Consider the following 24,027-nt stretch of genomic DNA (forward strand, 5'->3'; position numbering starts at 1 on the left):
GCTAGCCTTGTTGGGGTGAGATGGTATCTCATTGTAGTTTTGATTTGCATTTCTCTAATGGCTAATGATCGTGAGCATTTCCTCATGTATGTTAGCTGCCTACCTGTTCATATCCTTTGCCCATTTTTTAATTGGGTTTTTTGTCTTTTTGTTGTTGAGGTTTTGCATTATCTTGTAGATTTTAGAGATCAGACACTGATCGGATTTGTCGTAGCCAAAATTTTTTTCCCAGTCTGTAGGTTGTCTTTTGACTCTTCTGGTGAAGTCTTTTGATGAGCATAAGTGTTTGATTTTTAGACGCTCCCAGTTATCTAGTTTCTCTTCTGGTGTTTGTGCATTGTTACTTACGGTTTGTGTTCTGTTTATGCCATGTGTTAGGGCTCCTACTGTTGTCCCTAACTTTTTTTCCGTGACCTTTATCATTTTAGATTTCTATATTTAGGTCTTTGATCCATTTTGAGTTAGTTTTTGTGCATGGGGTGAGGTATGGGTCTTGTTTCTTTCGGTTTTTTGCAGTTGGATATCCAGTTATGCCAGCACCATTTGTTAAAGAGACTGTCTTTTCCCCAATTAACGGACTTTGGGCCTTTGTCAAATATCAGCTGCTCATAGGTGAATGAATTTACGTCTGGATTCTCAAATTTGTTCCATTGGTCTATGTATCTGTTGTTGTACCAGTACCAGGCTGTCTTGACTACCGTGGCAGTATAATAAGTTCTAAAATCGCGTGGCGTGAGGCCTCCCACTTTGTTGTTCTTCTTGAGTAATGCTTTACTTGTTTGGGGCCTTTTCCCTTTCCATATGAAGTTGGCAATTTGTTTCTTCATCTCCTTACAAAATGCAGGTGGAATTTGGATCAGGATTGCATTGTATCTGTAGATCACTTTGGGTAGAATTCACATTTTCACAATGTTGAGTCTTCCTATCCATGAGCATGGTATGTTTTTCTACTTACGTAGGTCTCTTGGTTTCTTGGTCTTACAGTTTTTTTTGTATAGGTCTTTTACGTCTCTGGTTAGATTTATTCCTAAGTATTTTATCTTCTTGGGGGCTATTGTAAATGGTCTTGGATTTGATGATTCCCTCTTCAAAGTTCTCTTTGTTGGTGTAGAGGAATCCAACTGATTTTTGTATGTTGATCTTGTATGCTGCTACTTTGCTGAAATCTTTTATTAGTTTTCTTGTGGATTCTTTGGGGTTTTCTGTGTATAAGATCCTATCATCTGCAAATAGAGATACTTTTACTTCTCCCTTACCAATTTGGATGCCCTTTATTTCTTTTTCTAGCCTAACTGCTCTGGCTAGGACCTCCAGCACAATGCTGAATAAGAGTGGTGATAAAGGGCATCCTTGTCTGGTTCCCATTGTCAAGCAGAATGAGAAACAGAACACCTTTTAGACACCACAACCTTATAAAGAGTCTGATGGGCTATGATGTCAGAAATCTTTTTTGGCCCAGAAATTCAAATATATCATTTGGGTGGAGAGGTTTATTTTTATTCTTGATTACATTATCAACTTGCGGGACTTCCAAATAGCCTCAGTAAAATTTGCGGCCAGCCTACATTTGGATGCAATGGGAGAGCTACTAGGGGATGCTGAAAAGTTGCAGCAGGGACAAGAAGAGGAAAGACTCAGTTTCCTCTTATCGCTGCTACCATCCCTGTATACCAGCCTTTAAAAGTACATATTATGAAGAGTGATAAGCTTTTCAATAAAGGGGAGATATGTTTCTGTAAATATTAAAACCTAGAATACAAACTTCTACTTTTAAGAAATGAATTTTATTTAAGGGAGAAAACAAGGTTAAAATATAAAAGTAGGTGATACGGAAGATTGAGAACAAGAAGAAAGAAGTTGAATGAAAAATTTTGCTTTTATAAATTATAAAAGAGTTAAAAACTCTTAAGGAAAGAATAAATGGAAGACACTTTTTAGCAAGGTAGATTATAAGGAATAGTGTTGTATGAAATGAAAACATCAGAATCCAACAAAAGTAACTTGAATCCTAGCTTCTTAGAGTGTAGAGATCCCTGTAAGAGTTGTGTGGTAGCCAGAGCCTTTTTTGTGGTCACCTTTTATTTTCTCAAATAATAGGTGGAATGGACTTGTAATTCAAATGGAAGGCGGAGCAAGTGCCTGGCCGCCTAAGTACAAACTGCTAGGCCTTACAAATTGTGTCCGACTGTCTTTCCTCCCAGGCATACTTTAGCCTCAGCCAAAAGCCAGACAAATATCAGAAGAGACGTTAGTCCATGTAGGTCCAGAAGATGGAAGTGTATGACTAAGAAGGGTGACAATTATATACTAGCAGATTTTAAACTTGCCAAAAATGAAAATGGTTCCAGAAGAGAGTAGGCTAACTTGAGAGTAGTTGATAAGCAGAAGCCCAGTGCCCTGTCTGGATCAGGGATTAGCAGAGATGGGACATTAAAGGCCTCCACTAGGCATGCTGACCTTGTGGCAGATCCTTCAAATTGATTACACTTTGTTTCTTTGTTTTTTAACCAGAGTCTTGGTTTTAGGATATTTCACAATCCAGAATGTCAGACCAGTCTGTAAAATTACATGGAAGAGTAAATCTATTTGTTGTACCAAAATAGATTGTTTCCAAGATTTCATCATTCTATCTCTGAGTTCATGAGAAGAATCATGTGACATAGGGAGAGGAATCCCAGACGTGGTTCAACTCCTGGCTGTGGAGCAGAAATGAGGGTGATTGTTGAGAAGATCAAATGAAATTGTGAAAGCCATAACTTGTAAAACAGTTTTACATTTATTACATCATTTCAGAAGTAAAAAAATGCTAAATCAGTCCTTTTGAAAGGAAGCATTTGTATTATTTTTAAACAAATTTAAATGAGATCTTAAGCGCTGACAATTGCTTTTTCTTTTTCCTGGAAAGCATTCACAGCTCTGATGGAGGGCAAAATCAATAAGCAGCTGAAAAGAGTTCTAAAGAAAATAGTAAAAGAAGCCCATGAACCCTTGGCTGTAGCTGATGCTAAACTGGGAGGGGTCATTAAGGTAAGATTGTGATTTTTTTTGATGCCTCCTAGTCAGATCTCACCGAACAGCCTAGCCTTTGCAATAAGTTGTTTATGGTTTATGTGTCTGTATTAGAAATTTCAAAGTGCAAAATAATGTTAATGTCCTCACTGAGTAAAATTTTAAAAATTTTTAAAAAATATTTCTTAAGTTCTCATACTTGATCTTTTTTCCCTAGGCTTAAATAATAATTGATTTCCAGTAGGATTAGCAGACCGAGCGTACATAAGTGATGCTTGTTTATTTTAGAAAATGCAGGTAAATAAAAAGATGATAAAATTAGCATTAAGCCTGCCACCTAGACATAACCTATTTACATAATGTATGTACTGCCAATTTTTTGTCTAGCCACATTTTTTTCTTCTTTCAATAAAAATGAGGTCATGACTTAGTTGTTGTTGAACATGTGTTTATTAGAAATTATTAGTAGAAGGTGGAGTTGCTAGAGGTGAAACATACAATGAAAGTGAAAAGATAGAAAACTGGTAGGCTCCCACTTAAAAAGCAGAACCGTCTGAGAGCTAGTTGTGGTAGGTTTGATCTTTAGTAGTTTCGGTGGTGTTACAGTGATGGTTAATTATTGTGTTCATGGACATCCTCCTGATTCATGAAGTAAGGATTATATTATGTTTAGGTCTCTTAAGGTTAAAAAGAAGTGTTCAATTCGAGATCTTTTTTTTTTTTTTTAAAGTAGAATGGTTGAGAAGTTTATTGGAATAGGTTATTACTTCTGGTACTGCCAGATACTCTGCCAGTATCAGTCTCTACATTTCACAAGTCTTAGTTCATATTCTTCTGTTAAACTTAAATTTTAACATGTTATGAATTGAGCAAATATTTTCAGCATCCTAGGAACTGAAGCATCATTTCACTTTGTGTTCTAAATTGAGCCATGCATATACATTATGCTCCAGAGAATGAAAACCTGTGAGAATGTGTAATAACAGTACTGCTTGAGTGGGTGTGTGCACACATGGTATACACATACACAGAAGGGCATATTGCTGAATGGTGGGATTACAAATGCTTAAAATTTTTCCTTTTCAGTTTGTCTATTTAAACTTTTTTTTTCTACAGTGAACAGCTGTTATCACTTGTATAACATATTAGATATTTTGTTCTTAAACATGATGCAATATACACAAAAGTACACAGAATAGAATTTATTATCCCATATGTGTGGAGTGTATAAAAATTTTAAACTATTTTTAGGTGTGTGTGTGTGTACACCCATATACACTAACACATGTATATATTTGGAAGTATTTATGGGATGTTAATAGTTATTTATTTGTCCAAAAAGGACCTAAGGCTTGGAACTTGGACTTTTCGTTCAGTACCCTTTATAGTACTATGGATTAGAACCTTGTGTATTTATTACTTGTATAATCTTAAAAAGAAGTTAACATGAAGTAGTGAAAGATCCCCTCAAACTATCAAAAAAGAACAAGACTGCTAGGTCAAATTGTATTTGTGTTTTTGCAGCTTTTGATTCGTATAGCCAGGCTACCTTCAGGAATCTTGCACCAATACTGACTTCCAACAATATATTCAAGTGTTCTTCACACAAACAAAAACTATGCTTTTTATCAAACTGAAAAAAAATGCATGCTTAAATCAGTGCTGTTTTAACATTTAAGAAATAATTTGAAGAAAGTTTTCTTTTTATTTAATACAAATGTTCTTGTTTTTATAGGAGAAGCTGAATCTCAGTTGTATCCATAGTCCCGTTGTTAATGAACTTATGAGAGGAATCCGTTCACAGATGGATGGATTAATCCCTGGGGTAGAACCACGTGAAATGGCAGCTATGTGTCTTGGACTAGCCCACAGGTAAAATTAGCTTGTTTAATAAACACAACATGGTTCTAAATATACTAATATAGTTCCCATAACAACCTTATGAGGAAGTGGCAGTATTATCCTCATTTTATAGATGAGGAACTGATGCCCAAAGTCAATACAGTAGTGAGTGGTAAAGCCAGAATTTGAACCCAGACATTTTGACTCCATTGCTTGGGATCTAAACCTTTTCATAGTAGTTTTCTGTTCCTCTGGTGTTGAGCCCCAACACTGGTCTTTGTCTTACCTCTCTTTTTCGTTTCTCTTTTCTCTGTTCAGAAATCCATTCACTTGTCATCTCCCCAAATTTTCTCATTTGTTACAGTCTCTTTGTTTTATGTGTGTATTGATTCTTTTACTGTGGTTTTTAATGAGTTTTTAGAATGAAGCAAAGAAAAGTACATTAACCCACAGTGTTTAACCAAAGGTCTCCTAGAACAGGCATTCCTGCTGTATATACTGTGGCGTATGTGTTCCCAAAAAGCTTGGCAATCTGTGAAATTGTGAGCTAAAAATAATGGGATTTGTGAGGAAAAAATAGGATTAAGGGTAGCCTCCTCGAAACTTATGCAACTTTTTAACCAGAGCACTATCAAGAACAATCTTAGTTTAAAAATATTATCACAGTTAAAAAGACATGTTAAATTTATATTAAAGAAATAACTATAGTAAACAGGTCTGTGCCTTTAACAAAAAAACGGTAAGCATAGGTTAATGAAAGGGTTGAATGAAGCTGCTGAGGTATAGAGACGAGCAAATTGCACAATAATCGAGAAGAACTTCGTAATAAGCATTTTTAAGAGAAAAAAGTAGCTAAATTGAGTCAAGGTCTGAACATGAGGTTAATGGACATTTGTGTACACTAGTGATTCTCTGTTAAGGGTGATTTTTGTCCTCTAGGGGATATTTGGTAGTGTCTAGAGACATTTTGGAAACCCTGGTGGCATAGTGGTTAAGAATTTGGCTTCTAACCAAAAGGTCGGCAGCTCAAATCCACCAGGCGCTCCTAGGAAACCCTATGGGGCGGTTCTACTCTGTCCTCTAGGGTTGCTACGAGCCAGAATCTATTCAACGGCAATGGGTTTGATTTTGCATTCCAGACATTTTTGGTTGTCACAGAGGAGCATGATACTCATAATTAATGGGTAGACGTCAGGGATGCTGCTGAACATCCTACAGTGCACAGGACAACAAAGAATTATATGACCCAAAATGTCAGTAGTGCTGAGGTTAAGAAACTTATATACAGTATTGTTTCTCCATGACCATCTATTTTCAGATGTTAGAGTACTGTGCTCTTTCTTACCTGGTAGCATAAGGCATTAATGTGCTGAGTTTTGTACACCAGCATCTCCATGGCCATCTATTTTCAGGTGTTTGAGTACTGTGCTCTTTCTTACCTGGTAGTATAAGGCATTAATGTGCTGCATTTTGTACTACACCAACAACATTATCCTGTTTATTATAAATTAATTCATGTTACAGATGTATTTTGTAATAGAGATGTTTCGATTTTTTTTTTAATCTGTACTTTTTGATCTTGCATAATGTGTTCCTGTTCAACTGATTTTCTTAGAAAAAATAAAACTATTTCTGAAAGGGATTTGAGTAAAATATATATATATGTATATTTTGTCTTTTAAAGATATTAATTTAACTGCTTTTCCTAGATATTATTTTACTGATTTATTTCCCCCCTTCTCCCCAGCCTTTCTAGATACAGATTGAAATTTAGTGCTGATAAAGTGGATACAATGATTGTTCAGGCAATTTGTAAGTATAGTACTTATGAAGCCTAATCTATTTTTATATTCCTCATGGTTTTTTCCTACTATTGAAGTTTAATTTTTATGGTTCTGTCTGTTAAAATAAGAGAAGGGAGATCAGCTAGAACTTTTAGTAAGTAAAGTAGATAAATGGGAAAATGCAGGAAAAGGAAAATTTATTTGACTATTTGGAGACAGGCACACTGTTACTAACATTATGTAAACAGATTCCTTTGTCCTTTTCTATGAAACAGTAAAGCCATAAGTGGAATTTGTGTGGTTTTGTATTCTGCTTTTTGTTCACATGGTTTCATAATAGGTTATTCTCCCATGTTGTTAAACTGTTTTTGGAAATTTCAAAGTCTTTAGTAATTTCCAATTTAAGAAATGCCCTTAACTACTACTTTTGTTTTTGTTTGTTTGTTTTAATTTACTGCAGCCTTGTTAGATGACTTGGATAAAGAACTAAACAATTACATTATGCGGTGTAGAGAATGGTATGGCTGGCATTTCCCTGAATTAGGAAAAATTATTTCAGATAATTTGACATACTGCAAATGTTTGCAGAAAGTTGGTGAGTAACTTGTTTGTCCTTTAAGGCATTGACAATAACTACTTGCATCCTAAAACATGGGTTATAGTACTTTATCACGTGTTCCTAAATACCATAAGTTGATGAATTCTACTTGACTTGTGCTAACCTGCTACAGCAAAATTTGGAGGAAGAAGAGTCAGGAGTCTATTTTTAACAAGCTCCCAGGGTTTTTATGATTTATATATAAGTTTGGGAAGTGTTGCTGTTAATGTCTATTGGATTTCAGAAACAAAATTAACTTTGGTGTGGCCTATGGTGCAATAGAGAATGAAATGTGGTTTTCTAGTTTGGTTTTTCTTAAAATAGCTTGTTATGGTGAATACGTCTCAGTGAAATTTGCCATTAATAGGGGCAACTGCAGATCTGAGGAGAAATCTTATAATAGTAATATCTAATAGAAGGGTAGTTTTGCTATCTGTACTGTTATATTCTATACTAAGAGTACAGTAATACTATTAGTAGAGGAACCTGAGGATTGTTAAAAAGTATGGATTACTTGACTCTTACTAGTATTGTTACCGTAGTAAGTACTTCAGGAATGCCTGGTCCCAGCTTGTTTACTTCAGTATAGCCTTAACTGCAGATTACTTTTGCGAATACCTTTAGTCCTATCGTACTTTTTAACAGCTTTTGAGATAAGTTTTCATGGAGAATCTTGTTAGGGTTTTACTCTAACTAGAATCTGATTTTTGGAGGGAGGTGGGAGATGTTTATCTCTAACACCAAGCCTCTACATAAGGAAACCTCCTAGGTCAACCTTGTTCACTTTTTGTTTTGTTTAGGCATCCTTTTCATTGGCTTATCTCTACTTTTTCTTTTGACTAATTTGATGGATTTTATATAATTTGTTGAAGAGTGATTCTCCTTCATCCTCTGCAAACATTCCATAGGCGATAGGAAGAACTATGCCTCTGCCACACTTTCTGAGTTACTGCCAGAAGAAGTTGAAGCAGAAGTGAAAGCAGCTGCAGAGATATCTATGGGAACAGAGGTTTCAGAAGAAGATATTTGCAACATTCTGCATCTTTGCACCCAGGTAGATTGATAACAAAGAAAACATAGTTGTGCTATGTAATACTAACTTTCTGATGGCAATGATGATTTATCTTAATTGTTCACCTGAAATACAAATGTGAGGGTGTACAGTCACTACCTCATCTGAGGCCATCTTGATTTTTATATTTGGAGGGGGTAAATATATATTAAAACGAAGTTAGGAGAGTATTATCTAAATAATTATTTGTGTTGATAGCATTGTCTGATTAATGAATTACCAAAGTTCTATTCAGGCAGAAAGATGTTGCTTGTGTTATTTAATTCAGAGTTTTATAATGTTTTTAGCCTATAGTGAATTTTTTCTCTAGTTTGGGGACAGGTATACCACAGTCACAGAGAGGATAACACAAACGTCCAGCTCTTGGAGTTTTTAAAAAATACAGTAATATTGACTAACGTTTTTTAGGCAGTATACTAAGTAGTTTACATATCTTACCTATTATCAGTGGTTTCATACATTATCTAATCCTCACAATAGCCCTGTGAGGGTATGTACTTACCTTCATTTTATAGGAAGCTGAGATTTGGACTGGTTAATTTACCAAGGGCCACACAGCTACTCAGTGATAATTTAGGACAAATGTGAATTTTATGTAATTTTTTTTTTACCTACTGAAATATTTATGGCTCACTCATTTTGTTCCTCATACTAGGTGATTGAAATCTCAGAATATAGAACCCAGCTCTATGAATATCTACAAAATCGAATGATGGCCATCGCACCCAATGTTACAGTCATGGTTGGGGAATTAGTTGGAGCACGACTTATTGCTCATGCAGGTAATGGTTTTAATGTAATTAGTAAATTTGGGTCTTCAGAATGCTGGTGTTTTCTGGCTAGGATTTCCTTTTTTTTTAATCCTTAAACATCGTTTATTAGAGAAATATAATTAGGTAATAGAAAGAGGAGGATGGTATATGGATGAGGACTCAGGGCCAAGTGTTCGATGATGGTTTTTATTTGTTTGCCAGACTTCCTTTTGGATAATGAAGGCATCTTTAGTCACTACCTCTTCTGAGACACTTATGGTCCAGTGTCAGACATTTGTTATGGTTAATTAGAATATTCAGATGAATGCAAGAGGATGAAATCTGTTAGCATTTCATCAGATTAAGATTTGAATACGGTTTTAAGAAATCACAATAGGTGATGTATACCCTTGAATGGGAGTCTGTTTCCCTATTGAATATGCTATTTTAATATATTAGACTTTCAAAAATATTTTTAATAACTGATTTATAATCAAACTTAATGCACGTGTATGGTGATATTGTAAATATGGTATGCTACAATAAAATACTATTTAATTGAATACCTGTAAATACAGTCAAATACTAATGTTTTTATGTTACTTAGAGACATTGTTGGTATACATCACAGAAGATTTTATGTATCTATTTCTAGGTATATCTTCCTCATTCATATCTTGAAATAACAGGGCAAATAAAATATGGGTATATTATCCCACAGCTCTTCTAATGCTGAGATGCCCTAATAAGTTTCTGTTAATATGTATATTTCTTCTTACCTAAGCAGCAGGGTATTTGATGTTGAAAATAAATATCAGAAAATGGGGACTAGGTTACTATGTGAAAACGTATGTTTATATACTTACACAACTCCTATGATAATGCTAATGGAATTAGAATAGTAATAACATGTCTCAGGCAAGTAAGTAAAATTGAACTAATAAACTTAACCTTCCAGTTTGTCATAGAAATTCATCTCAACCATCTGCCCATGCTAAGGAAAGAAGCACAAATGCTGAAACATCAAGGTTTTTAATAAATTCTGGACTACAGAATCCTGTATTACCTCAGATTTTTATTTACTGTGGTGACTGCAGTACTTTTGTTTAATACATAGAACTTTTAAATACTTGAAAGTGCATTAACTACTTGATTTCTTTTTAGGCTCTCTTTTGAATTTGGCCAAGCATGCAGCTTCTACTGTTCAGATTCTTGGAGCAGAAAAGGCGCTCTTCAGGGCCCTCAAGTCTAGGCGGGATACTCCTAAGTATGGTCTCATTTATCATGCTTCACTTGTAGGCCAGACAAGTCCTAAACACAAAGGAAAGGTGAGTTACAGTTTTTTCCTGAGGTAGGGCTTTTTTCCTAACCGACCCATTTTCCTCCTGTAGTATATAATAAATCTTTTGTCTCTTTTCCATTAAATGGCGAATGATGAGTTGTTGTTTTTTTAATGTTTTAGATGAAAGTTTACACAGCAAATTAGTTTTCCATTTTCCATTCAACAAATTGTACACAAAGTGTTCCATGACATTGGTTGCAAATCCCCACACTATGTCAGCACTCTCCGCATTTCTGCCTTGGGTTGCCCTGTTTCCTTTCGTCCGGTTTTCTTATCCCTTCTTGCCTTCTTATCTTTATTTTTGGGCAAATGTTACCCTCTTGATCTCCTATAATTGTTTGTTCTATGGAGCACATTCTTTTCAGGTGTCACTGTATATTTTATAGGCATGTCTATTGCTTAGTGGTTTCTGGGAATGGTTGCAGTTCCAAATCAGAAGGTAAGTGTCTTAGGCGATAGTCTCGAGTGTTCCTCCAGTCTCTATCAGGCTAGTTAGTTAGTCTGGTCTTTTTTTTTTTAATGAATTTGATTTTTTGTTCCACATGTTTCTCCCCCTCTGTCTGGGACAGTTGGTAGTGGTAGCTGGACACTATCTAGTTCTTCTGGTCATGGGGTCATTTAGGCTGTGTTGCATGTGGTCCATTAGTCCTTTGGAGTAACTACTCCCTGGAGTATTTGGTTTTCTTCACTCTCCTTTACTCTGGACGGGAAGAGACTCCCGGTTATATCTTAGATAGCTACTTGCAAGCTTTTAAGACCCCAGACACTACTCATAAAAGTAGGATGTAGAACATTGTTTTTAAGCGTTGTGTTATGCCAGTTGACATACATGTCCCCCGAGTCTATGATCCTTAGCCTTTAAGCTTAGTATCTTTGTCCCAGGAGGTATTTGGTTGTGCGTAAGAAGTTTGCATGACTGTGTCCCTTGTGTGTTCTATTGTCTATATTAATATGCATGCAACATCCACAAATACATAATGTAGAGTAATCCACAGCCTAACCTATATCTACAATTGAGTGCGCTCCCTTACACCTTCCATCACCTCTGTACCAAACCTAGCTACTTACGTATCCCTTCGTAATTTATTGTTTGTTAATAACTGTTGCAGGATTGTCTGTGTTATAGTAATTGCTGTAGTTGCCCTTTGTTCTTGTGTTCCTTTCAGTGTCTTCCTTTGCCTTTGTCAAGTTGTGCTGACTTCTCGCATATAGTGTATTGCTTTCCCTTTACCAATATTGCCATGTGTCTTCTGTCTATTTAGTAACTTACCCTCTCTCCCTTCCCTGGTAACCGTCAAAGAATGTTGTTTTCTGTATGTAAACCTTTACTTGTTTTATAATAGTAGTCTCATACAATATTTGTTCTTTTGTGATTGGCTTATTTCACTCAGCATAATGTCGTCTAAATTCATCCACGTTGTAAGATGTTTTGTGGATTCATCATTGTTTATCATTGAGTTGTATTCCGTTGTATGTGCCATATTTTGTTTATCCATTTGTCCTTTGATGGGCATTAGGTTGTTTCCATCTTTTTGCCATTGTGAATAACGCTGCAATGAGCGTGTATTTGTTCGTGTTACTGCTCTTATTTCTCTACGTTATATAACTAGGAGTGAGATTTCTGGATCATACGGTATTTCTATTTCTAGCTTTTTAAGGAAACGCCATACTGTTTTCCATAGTGGTTGTACCATTTTATGTTTCCACCAGCAGAGTATAAGACATCCAGTCTCCCCACAACCTCACCAGCATTTGTTGTTCTCTGTTTGTTTGTTTGATTAGTGCCATCGATGTTGGAGTGTGAGATAGTATCTCATGGTAGTTTTAATTTTTATCTCTCTAATGGCTAATGATCGCAAGCATTTCTTCATGTGTTTGTTAGCTGAATGTCTTCTTTGGAGAATTGTCTGTTACGTCTTTTGCCCATTTTTCAATTGGATTGTTTGTCTTTTTATTGTTGAGGTATCGAAATTTTCTATATATTTTAGAGATTAACCCCTTGTCGGATATATCATAGCCAAAAATTTTTACCAGTCTGTAGGTTCTCTTTTCACTCTTTTGGAGAAGTCTTTTGATGAGCATAAGTGTTTAATTTTTAGGAGTTCCCATTCATCTAGTTTATCTTCTGCTATTTGTGCTTTTTTGGTTACGGTTGGTATACTACTTATGCCATGTATTAGGGCCCCTAGGGTTGTGCCTGTTTTTCTTCCATGATCTTTATATTTCAGTCTCTGATTCATTTTGAGTTAGTTTTTGTGTAAGATACACATCCTGTTTCATTTTTCTACGGTTAGATAGTTTTGCCGGGACTGTTTGTTAAAGACACTTCCCCATTTAATGGACTTTGGCCCTTTGTCAGAGATCAGTTGTCCATAGGTAGATGAATTTACTTCTGAGTTCTCAGTTCTTTTCCATTGGTCTATGTGTCAGTCATTGTACCCGTACTAGACTGTTTTTACTACTGTGGCTGTGTAGTAGATTCTGAGATCAGGAAATGCAAGGCCTCCTTTGTTCTTCAGTAATGCTTCACTTATCCATGGCCTCTTTCCTTTCCATATGAAGTTTGTGATTAGTTTTCTCATCTCGTTAAAGAATGCTGTTGGAATTTGGATTGGGATTGTATTGTATCTGTAGATCGTTTTGGGTAATATTGACATTTTCAAAATGTTAACTCTTTTATCCATGAACACAGTATGTTTTTCCATTTATGTTTTTTTTGTTGTTGTTTGTTTGATGAATTCTTTAAATAAAAAGCACTTTTGTACACTGAAAGAAAAGGTTGGAAGAAATTATTATTGGTCCTATTAAAAAGCTATTTTCTTTTGCTTCCTTAAAGTTACTATAAATTCTGAGATACAGGCTTGTAGAAGGAGAGTAATCATGTAGCATTAAAAGCTACATAATCTGAAAATCATCTGTAATTTATCTTTGAATTTTTTTTTTAGAACTCCCATACAGGCCAGTGTTAGTATTTGCTTGCATTCCTTCCTTCCCACTCCACAGTTGGTGAGAGATAGTGGGTGGCACATCAAAAGCATTGTTTGACAAAAAAAACAATTTAACAGCAACATTTGATAAATTATGACGAGTAATAGCACAAGCACTGTGTGAAATACTTGGCATAAATCATTTGCATGAACCCTTTCAATAGTCCTATGAGACCTAGGTGTCTGTTTTACAGATGAGGAAATTGGTGCTTAGACAAACTAAGAACTTTCAGTCTTTTTAGAGGGCACGGGTTAATGGAATTAAACTGAAATTTTTCAAATTTCAGAGCAGAGATGGAGAAATTGGAGGTCAATAACAAAATGTTGATTAGCTTAAAAAGGGACCCACATATATTTGAAAGACTTGTAAGAAGAGGTCAGCACTAGTTCTGGATAACTTCAAGTGGTAGAACTAACATCACTGATTATAAACTACAGAAAGACATTGAAAGAATAGTTTGCGCTAGTTTTAGGCGTGAATTACTACAAAGTCTTTCACCAGAGTGATGGAGGCAATATATAACCAGTTGGCCATTATTGTGGCAAAGATTCAAATATAAGATGAGTGACTGAAATATAAATCATCATACTTTCATTTTCCTGTTTTTTTTTTATCTTAGATTGAATGGTAGTGTGATGATTTGCTGTAATTTTCTCATAAGTAATAGAGAGGATTTTTACATCTCAAATTGGAACATACCCACTCCTCACTTACTGACACTGTTAGATTCCAAAGATCAGGTCATCATGCAAAAGTCAGCATTATGTGAAAATGGAGGTTTTCTTCCCCCCCAGACCATCCATTTGTCTAATTTTTTTTTTAATTTAGAAAATATCATAGAAATAATAATAGCTAAGATTTACTGATGTGCTCGTACTGTGACACATCCAGTTATAGATTATTCCTCTGTGGAGAAGGAGGCTTAGAGAAAACAAAGCTGGATAAAGCTGGGCTGTGTGACTGGAGGGCCCGCAGCATAACTGCCTCACCTTCCTCCTGTGCCGAGTCAGAGCTTGCCTAGTAGAGCTGCCTCCAGGGCTCCACTCCCACCGCTACAAGCCTCTCTCCTCCTCCTCCTCCCCCGCATGGCTTCCTGCAGCAGCGCTGGGAGCTTGGCTGAGCATCTGCCCCATTGAGGCAGAGGCTTGAGGCCTAGTTCAGCTCACTTTGGGATGTCATTAAACTCACACATGTTTTCCAAGCATTTCTTCCAGACACCAGCTGGCTCAGTGCTCCTGCGTGTCCACCTGGAGGTTGTGGCCACGGAGGAGCTGGCCAGAGACCCTCCTCAAGGAAGGGGACGCTCTGCAGCTATTGCTGCCGTTCCTACCACCTCGTTAATAATGCACAAGATAATCGGATAGTAGATTTTTTACTATTGTAAGTGTGAATTGTCGGATAAAGAGATAGTTGATGTGAGGAGTAGGTGTACTTTGAATGCCTTTAACTTCATGTTCTCTATTAGATTTCTCGAATGCTGGCAGCCAAAACTGTTTTGGCTATCCGTTATGATGCTTTTGGTGAGGATTCCAGTTCTGCGATGGGAGTTGAGAACAGAGCCAAATTAGAGGCCAGGTTGAGGACCTTGGAAGATAGAGGGGTAAGAACCATATCCTGCCAGCAGTAGTTTTTAAAAATTACTTTAGAAGTGTTATCTATCACAGGTTAATAAACTGTGGGTTGTTTTATGTACTTATTACTCACTTCGGCTGCTACTATAAACAAGTATATGTTGCATGTTTTAGTATGTTTAATATATTTCTGTGCCTGCTGATGATAATTTGTGTATTTACAAAGAGTTGATAACATTGAACGTGTTTGCCATTAGGATATGCTGTTCAAAGTAAATGAAAAGAAAATTTTCAGGTATTGTTTCCTGTAGGCCCAGTGATTAGCTAGACTATATTATAAAGATATTATGGCTTAGAATTTTACTAGTAATTTTTCTTTTTCTTGTCAGATAAGAAAGATAAGTGGAACAGGAAAGGCATTAGCAAAAGCAGAAAAATATGAACATAAAAGGTGAGTAGCATTTGGGGGAAGATGGATAAACTGTTTCTGCTTATTTGAGTGTTAATTATTGTTAGTAGTTTTTATTATAAGCTTAAGTGCTGCACCATCCCTCTAATTTCTCTTTGTCATTTACAGTTTTCCGTAATCACTTCTAGCTTTTAATCATCATATACTCATATATTTGCATTATTGTAATAAGTACACATAGTATACTGTGTTTGCCTCTTTTTCCCCTCTTAATATTTAACTTCCTCATTTCCAGATATTGATAGTAAATGTTTTTGTCATTCAGAGTACCTATATATTATGCCATTTATTTTAAAAAAAAAAGTTTGTTCAGAGCTAATCTACAATGAAACCTATAAAAAGGAGTCAAAAGACAGAAGACAAGTCTAAAAATGATTATTAATAAGTATCATAAAGTATTCCGAACTCACTATCAAATTGACAAAAAAATTTGCATCAGAGAGGTGTTTTGGTTACTATTTGAGGTCATGTTCAGTACTGGTAAGGTTGTGATGCAATAGGATTTAGATGCTGTCGGTGTCCAAGGGGCACAATGCACAGTAACAACTCAATGGTAGGTATGTATTTATATAGACATATTTTAAATACACATATCAGAATTTTTTTATTATTATGAAAGAAAAATGTGTATAATTATGGACATTAACAATTTCTTTTACATTTTGTGAACTTTCCAACTTTTCTGCAGTAACCGTAAATTACTTCTGTAATTTTAAATCCATATAATTTGTTGTGTTTAGATGAGAGATGTGTGTCTGTTTTTTTTTAAGTGTTTTTAATCTGTAAAACTTATAGCCATGCATGCATCTATATGAGGTTAAGAAGTAGAATATTACTTAGCTTCTTTTGAACAAAAATTCATATTCCTGTGCCATTATGCCTACTACTTCATGCACTTAAAGCACCAATTATGAGAGTTCACATTTATCAAACCCACTACTGCAGAGTCAATTCAGTCTCATAGTGACCCCATAAGGACAGAGTAGAACTGCCCTGTAGGGTTTCCAAGGAATGGCTGGTGTATTCAAAGTGCTGACCTTTTGTTCAGCACCCAAGCTCGTAACCACTACACCACCAGGGCTCCAGTTCACATTTAAGGACTCAGTATTTTCATTTTTTTCTTTATACTAGAACAAAAATAAACCTTAGGCATTAGGAAATCTTTATATGTATCCCGTCTGGTTCCTCTGCCTTTTGGGATTTTGTGATGAAGACTTCTGTATAAAACTTGGTTTAGATTTTTTTTTTGTTTTTTTTTTTTTTCATTGAATTACCCAATGTTTTGAAATATGAATTTGGTTCAGTTTTTACTTTCTGGTATAGTCAGCTGATATAATGAGATTTTCTCCATTCAGTTTTCTCCTGGGCTGGTGGAATATTCTCCTATACCACAGTAACTACGTAGATTACTAAATCAGAATTCATTTAGCTTATCTCCTCTCTTAAGGAGCCCTGGTGGCACAATGGTTAAATGCTCCACTGCTAACCTAAAGGTTGGCCTTTCAAACCAACCCATTGGCTCCATGGGAGAAAGACCTGGCAATCTGCTCCTGTAAAAATTGCAGCCTAGAAAACCCTGTGGGGGCAGTTCTGCTCCGTCACATGGGGTTGCTATGAGTTGAAAATCGACTTGACGACACCTAACAACATCTCTTAAGTGTGATCGACCAACTTGAAAAAATTAATAGCTTTACATTTTAGAAACTGTTAGCCTTCATAAACTGCCCCAAAGCCAGTAAAATGAAACAGCATTTTGTGCTTTTATAAGTATAATCTAATGGCATTTTCTTTACATTTTTTTCGAGAATTGTTTCTATTACAGATATTTGTAGGTATTTTCTAAAACTCTGGCTTTTTCAGTGAAGTGAAGACATATGATCCTTCTGGTGACTCCACACTGCCAACCTGTTCTAAAAAACGCAAGATAGAACAGGTAGACAAAGACGAGGAAATTACAGAAAAGAAAGCTAAAAAAGCCAAGATTAAAATCAAAGGTTGGTTTGGATTTTTTATGTCATTTATACTCATTCTTTTAGGAACTACACATGTCTTGGATGAGTACATGCCATTGGCCTTTATTATGAAACAACCCATATTGAAAGCGAATGGTGTTTTAATAAGCCATCATGTTCTTTGGGATTAGTTAGGATAATGTTAAATTTATTAGACTTTACAGGAATGAGAGAAGCATTTCTTTCAACATGTGGAATTAAGAGACTAAATGTACCAAATTTTGCTATATTTTATAGTTCAGCTAGGATTAATGAGAGTCCTGAAATGCATTATCTGACACAGTGTTAATTGCTGTGTCTTTATACTTACTGTATTCAGTTGAAGAAGAGGAAGAAGAAGAAGAAGAAGTACTAGTGGTGGAAGAAGAGGAGAGCTCTGTGAAGAAGAAAAAGAAAAAGGATAAAAAGAAACGCATTAAAGAAGAACCAGTTTCTGAGGAAGAGCCATGCACCAGCACAGCAATTTCTGTATGTTTTTGTTTTTAATTACCAGTACTTTATTGGCATGGGCAGAGTCTCCATATTTAATCCACTTTATAATATACAGTAAATACTGCCTTGTTGTACTTATATTTATAAAAGCCATTTCCCAAACTTAGAATCTTACTACAAAATGAGTTTGAGAGATGGGAAGAATATGATTTGCTAAAGAATACTTTCATGGGGGCGGCTTTTATAGATTTAGATTTTAATAAGTCTTAAAAAGCATTTATTGTAAATCTTTACCCCTAATTTGTTTTGAAAGGAAGTAAAATAGATCTAGTTTCCTTTTTATAAGAAAAAATTATTGCTGTTACTCACTCTTACAATCACAGCTTTTTCAAAAGCATTCTTATTGGTGATTTTCAGAGTCCAGAGAAAAAGAAGAAAAAGAAAAAAAAGAGAGAGAATGAGGACTGATGGAATGGAACTCTAATTGAATCACCTGGACACATCATGCTCAAGATTCAGTCAGAAACATACCAGAGAGGCCTGCTAAAATATTGAGGGGAGGTTGAATGAAAGCCATCAATCATCTGTAGCATTTTCAGTCCTACGTTTTGTGTCTTGATGTCAACTTTGTTAACCTCATTACAGCATCACTTCTTAGTGTCTTTGATATACAAATAAAAATATTTTCTTTGTATTTTAAGGCAGTTTTGTGACCTCTTTATATTTCAGGTAGAGAATCTTTATCCTTTTCCGTATTTTATTTCGTATCTGATGATAATGGTTTTGATAATTATAGCCAAACAGTGGTTAATTTGGGAAAGGTAGTCTTTCAGAAGGCCGTGATTAGACGGACCAACTTAAGTACTTCATTCTCACGTGTTTTTCTTGCCTTTTTGGAGTGTTTTTCAAAAAGAAAAAATTGGTCCATAACTCTGTACTTATTGGTAATTTGGATAGGTGCAGTAAAATAATTATCTAGATCCTGGTTTGTTTGCAAAGTAATCTAAAGTGATTTTTTTTTAAGGTAATAAACATTTATTTTAAAGTAAAGAATGGACATTAAGGGAAAATAAAATGTCAGCATAAATTGACAAAGATAAATCCTTGTGAGTTTCAATAAATGCAGTTGGCTGATGAAGGAGGCTAGAATGACCTATAGTTTTGAGTTTTGTGGGCATTTCAGTAGTCCCTCTGAACTTTCCATTTCTTAATACTGGTTTGTAGAAATTAGGTGATCAATAAATTTTCAAAGTTTGTGAATAAGCTTCAAATTTAGAATTTTTTAAAAACTGTGTTTTAGGTAAAGGCTTACATAGCAAATTAGGTTCCCATTTAACAATTTTTAATACAACTTGTTATATTTTTCAGTGTAACATTGATTACATTTTTCACAATGTGTTAACATTCTTATTTCCATTCTTTTTGTTTTGTTTCCATTAGTTTAGCTTCCCTGTCCCTCCTTAGCTTCTTGTCTTTGTTTTAGGGTAAATGTTGACCATTTGGTCTCATAGTTGATTATTTAAGGGACCACTGTACTCTCTGGTGATACTGTTTATTTTATAAGCTAATCAATTGTTCTATGGAAACCCTGGTGGTGGTGTCGTTAAGAGCTATGGCTGCTAACCAGAAGGGCAGTTCGAATCCACCAGGTGCTCCTTGGAAACTATGGGGCAGTTCTATTCTGACCTATAGGGTTGCTATGAGTCATAATTGACTCGATGGCAACAGGTTTTGGTTTTTTTTGGGTTGTTTATAAGCTAATCTGTTGTCCTATAGGGTTGTTACGTGTTGGAATGGACTCAACAGCAATGGGTTTGGTTTTCGTTTAGTTTCAATCTATTGTTTAGATGAAAGGTGACCACCGGGAGTGGCTGCAGTTCCAAGTTGAAAGAGTATCTTAGGGCAATAGTGTCAGGGGTTCCCCTAGTCTCTACCAGTCCAGTACGTCTGGCATTTTTCAGGAATTTGAGTTTTGTTCTACATTTTTATCACTTTCTGTCCGGGACCTTCTGTTGGGTCCTATTCAGAATGATTGATGGTGGTAGCTGGGCACCATCTAGTTCTGGTCTCAGGTGAGGCTGTGGTTCGTATGGGTTATTAGTCCTGTAAACTAGTTTCTTCTTTGAGTCTTTAGTTTCCTTCATTCTGTTTTGTTCCAGAGGAGTAGAGACCCATCGTTGTATCTCAGATGGCCACTCACAAGCTGTTAAGACTCCAGACGTTATTCACCAAACTAGGATGTAGAACATTATGAACTATCTTATGCCAATTGACCGAGTTATCCTGCGAGACTATGGTCCCAAGCTTTCAAATCCAGAAATCCAATCCCGTGAAGTGTTTGGATATTTCTAGGAAGTATCTGTAACTGCTCCCTCTGTGGTTTATTAAATTTAGATATTTTGATGAAGTACATATGCTAAAATATATATAATAAAGCTGGTTATCTTGCTTCCCAGAGCACTGTCATTTTGCATCACTCAATAGTAAGTATAATAATCCTCAAACACATTCTTGATTTGGGACATAAAGGTTAGTTTTTGTTTTTAACACGTTCCATAATAGTGACCCATGAACCTACCAAGGACCGTATAGCCAAAATCTTTACTGCTTAAGATAAACATTGAGACTGCCTAGTCATTTTCAGTAGTCTTCTACAGGCCTGTGAAAAACTTGGTTGAATCACAGCTATCAGCCTTCCTTAGTGTTGAAGTCTTAAATGTTTAGAACACTAACCAAAAGGTAGGTTCAGGTTCTACTTGGTCCCAGTGAAGTGCTTATCTTTACGAAGAGCCTTGTGAATTTAACTGTGGAATGGAATGCTCGGCTTTTATATACCTAATTCTGATTAGCAAGTTTTGGTAACCAATGTCACAAAACAATATATGTATTAATTATTTAATGAGAAACTAATTTGCTCTGTAAACCTTCATCTGAAGTACAATTTAAAAAAAAAAAAAAGCCTCGTCTTCACCATACTTTTTAACACTAGCTGCTGAAAATTATCATTAACTATAAATTTGCAATGACTAGGAAGTGACTGCCCACTCCCCCATGCAGGGTTTGTTCAATGATCAACTTCCACAGTTATAAGCAGAGCCCTGCACCACCTTTAAAAGCTTGTGTAGTTCATAATTATGGTCCAGTGTCATTTACTGGAAAATATAAAGCATAAAGTAGTAATTCTAAAATGATACTTAACATAATCGAGTACTTAACTGTGTCAGGCACTGTTCAAATCACTTGTATTAACTATTTCAATCTAACAACTCTTTCTAATACTATTATTATGCCTTCTTTACTCATGAGGAAACTGATGAACAGAGAAGAAGCTTGCTCCGTGCCATTCAGATCATCGGAGATGGCCAGGATGTGGTTTGCATCCAGGCAATCTTTAAGGTTGTGCTTGATGATTCTGAAAAGTATAAGGTACTATGTTGGAACATTTTCTTAGTAGCCTGAAGGTACTTAGAATCTTATCATTTGAAAATCAAAATAGATTATTTGAGTTCAGCAACGAGCTGTGCTTGCTACCCCTGGAAAGAGGTTGGCAGTATTGTCTGGAGTGGCAGCTCATTGGAGATTTCTCACAGAACCTGGGGACCCAAAGGTTGGCATTTGCTACTCCCTCGTGTAAACCAATCCCCAAAATCCTGGAGGCCACCAGACTTTGGAAACGGCTCCCTAGAATTCCATGAACTACCATGCTCATACATGTCAAAGGACCCTTAGTGTTCAGTTGGTTAAGATACCCATTTAAATACCAAGTCCTATGTCATGTCAGGAAATGCAACTTTCAAAACTAGAAAATAAATTATTTGTATAGCTGTGAGTGCATTCCTTATAAAAGTAACCAAAGGCAAACCCTCGTAAAAACTAGTCCCTGTTTACTAAGGGTGCATTGCTTGAGAACTAATGGCTGTAAATGAGACAACAAAGAAGAATGCAATCACATCCTTCAAAAATTTGGTCTGCTTGTCAGTACTAGTGGAGGGGAAATGGGAGATCTCAGAGGTAGGAGGAATCTAGATCACGTAGTACAACTCTCACTCTGCAAATAAGGGCACTGAGGCTCAGAGAGCTCTTCACATATGTGCCCAGTATGCTGGCGTATTCCAAAGACATTAGGCCTTTTTCTCTTAGCATCGGGGAAAGAGCAATTTCTTTTATAAACAGTGATTACACATTTAAAGAAGCCTTCATTGACGTGTGCCATCCAGTCCATTGCAACTCACAGCAACCCTATATGACAGAGTAGAACTGTCTAGTAGGGTTTCCTAGGTTATAATCTTTATGAAAGCCGATTGCCAGGTTTTTTTCTCCCGTAGAGCAGGCTGGTGTGTTCAAGCCGTCAACTTTTCAGTTAGCAGTTGAGCATGTAACCATTGTGCCACCAGGGTTCCTTAATGAAGCCTTTAGATGCATCTGTCTTCCAGTTTACAGAAACAGCATCATAGGAAGTAATTAGATTCAGAATGTGCAACACAGCCATACCCATTCATTTAAGAACTATGTATTGTCTGTAGTTATGTTCTCCAACAGCAGAATTAAGTCATTACAGCAAAGACCATATGTCCCACAAAGCCTAAAATACTTACTACCTGGCCCTTTACTAAAAAAAATTGCTGACTCCTGTTCTAGATTAAAAGAAACAAAAAGACAGTCAAATGCAACATGTGAACCTTGATTGATCCTGGTTCCAAAAATCAAAAGATATTTTGGGGACAGGGAAGTTTTAATATGAACTGGGTATTAAATGATTTCAGGGAATTGTTATTTTTTTTAGATGTGATAATAGTATTGTGGTTATGTAAGAGAATATACTTAGTTTTTGAAGATGAATAATGTCTATAATTTTTAAAATGGCGTGGGAGCGACGTCTGACCTCTGATTTCACGAGGGGGAGAGAGAATCATTAACAGCATCTACAGCCCAAGCCTGATTCCCTCCCACAGTTGGAGGGTGGAGGTCAGATATGCCTCCACCCTCCAACTGTCCCTCCTATGGCACTCTACACTGCTGGGTTTGATAATTCGTTGGAATGGCCACACAGAACTCACAGACCATACTCACAGTTCTTCGATCAGGATAGCCTCTTCTCAGCCATGCTGCAGGCAGGCCTCTCTCTGGCCCTTGGCCCTCCAGGCCAGCCTGACCTCTGCCCTGCTCAGGCAAGTGTTACAGAGCTCTTGTAGTTCTATCAATAAGGGCCCGGAAGCACCCCACTCCACCAGTAAGCCTTGCCCTGAAGGTACTCAGCTCTAGCTCTGTGGGTTGGCAAACCTAGCTCCACTAAGTGCCCAGAGGCACCCTACTCTGCCAGCAAACCTCCTGCCTGAAGGCACTCAGCTTTCTCCCTCGTGAACCAGGAAGCCCACCTCGCCGTCTTCTGCTGGTCTCCTGGTTCTTTTGCCTCTGCTGCCATTGTTTCTCTGCTTCTGCTTCTCACCGTCTTGCCATCTTCGATGTTACAGCTCTCTCTGTCTGTCTCCTGGGTCTAGGAGGATCTCAGTGCAGGAATCCCAGGTCCAAAGTACATGCTTTGCTCCCTTCTTTTTGGTGGTAGTCAGGTCCCCGCTCTGCTCTGGAATTGGCTCTCTTTTAAGCCTAGTAGAATGACAAAACTGACCAATCCCCTCGTTAGGGTTCCATACACCTTATTTGCATGGTCCCATCCCCATAAGGGTTCCATGCACCTTATTTACATTATTAACAAGCTGTCCAATCCCCTTGGTGGGCCACAAGCACCTCATTTGCATAGCCACACTAGTTTATTTGGTGAGACAAGACCATGGTGAGAAAGGCCATATAAAAATGATCCATAGTTCTTTCATACTTGAAGAATAACTTCCCCCTCCCAATCATTTTACCAGTCCAAAACAGTCATTAACAATTAGTCCTTCAGTACGGCAAAGAGTCCTAAGAGTGAGGTTACTTAGGTACCAGCTACTCAGGTTTGCTGCAGGTATCCATCTGATCTGGTCAGGTTCTCCAAAAATTGTCTGGGCTTCACCCTTTCTGGCCTCTGATAAAATTTAACTGAGAGATTATTCCCTTGTTCTGAGCCTCATGAGGTATCAGCACAGCAAAACCTTTAAGGGACTTTAGGTTAGGCTACTGTACTCCAGTCCAGCAGCACCTCCCCCTTAGTCCACTCTT

General features: G+C 36.6%; 1 protein-coding gene and 2 non-coding genes across 7 annotated transcripts in view; all 3 read left to right on the plus strand.

Moving 5' to 3' along the window:
- NOP58 (NOP58 ribonucleoprotein) overlaps positions 1-19,304 on the plus strand; it is a 29,832-nt gene extending 10,528 nt beyond the window's left edge. For 4 of the 5 annotated variants that reach the window (XM_023733001.1, XM_023732998.1, XM_023733000.1 and 1 more), the window contains 12 exons: positions 2,906-3,027; positions 4,745-4,881; positions 6,599-6,663; positions 7,096-7,230; positions 8,142-8,287; positions 8,961-9,087; positions 10,222-10,385; positions 14,853-14,987; positions 15,348-15,409; positions 17,288-17,421; positions 17,759-17,907; positions 18,289-19,304. In XM_023733001.1, the coding sequence (XP_023588769.1) occupies positions 2,920-3,027; positions 4,745-4,881; positions 6,599-6,663; positions 7,096-7,230; positions 8,142-8,287; positions 8,961-9,087; positions 10,222-10,385; positions 14,853-14,987; positions 15,348-15,409; positions 17,288-17,421; positions 17,759-17,907; positions 18,289-18,339 (1,413 nt within the window). In that variant the 5' untranslated portion in view covers positions 2,906-2,919 and the 3' untranslated portion in view covers positions 18,340-19,304. The remainder of the gene's footprint in view (positions 1-2,905; positions 3,028-4,744; positions 4,882-6,598; positions 6,664-7,095; positions 7,231-8,141; positions 8,288-8,960; positions 9,088-10,221; positions 10,386-14,852; positions 14,988-15,347; positions 15,410-17,287; positions 17,422-17,758; positions 17,908-18,288) is intronic. The other variant, XM_004378236.2, reaches the window with a different exon arrangement.
- Positions 8,338-8,421, plus strand: LOC111820929 (small nucleolar RNA SNORD11B). The gene has a single exon (XR_002824436.1). It is a non-coding gene; the product is annotated as a small nucleolar RNA SNORD11B (small nucleolar RNA).
- LOC111820928 (small nucleolar RNA SNORD11) lies at positions 9,248-9,331 on the plus strand. The gene has a single exon (XR_002824435.1). It is a non-coding gene; the product is annotated as a small nucleolar RNA SNORD11 (small nucleolar RNA).
- Positions 19,305-24,027: the final 4,723 nt, after the last annotated feature.

Source organism: Trichechus manatus, unplaced genomic scaffold (assembly GCF_000243295.1).
Source record: "Trichechus manatus latirostris isolate Lorelei unplaced genomic scaffold, TriManLat1.0 scaffold00056, whole genome shotgun sequence".
In the NCBI taxonomy this organism is placed as follows: domain Eukaryota; kingdom Metazoa; phylum Chordata; class Mammalia; order Sirenia; family Trichechidae; genus Trichechus; species Trichechus manatus.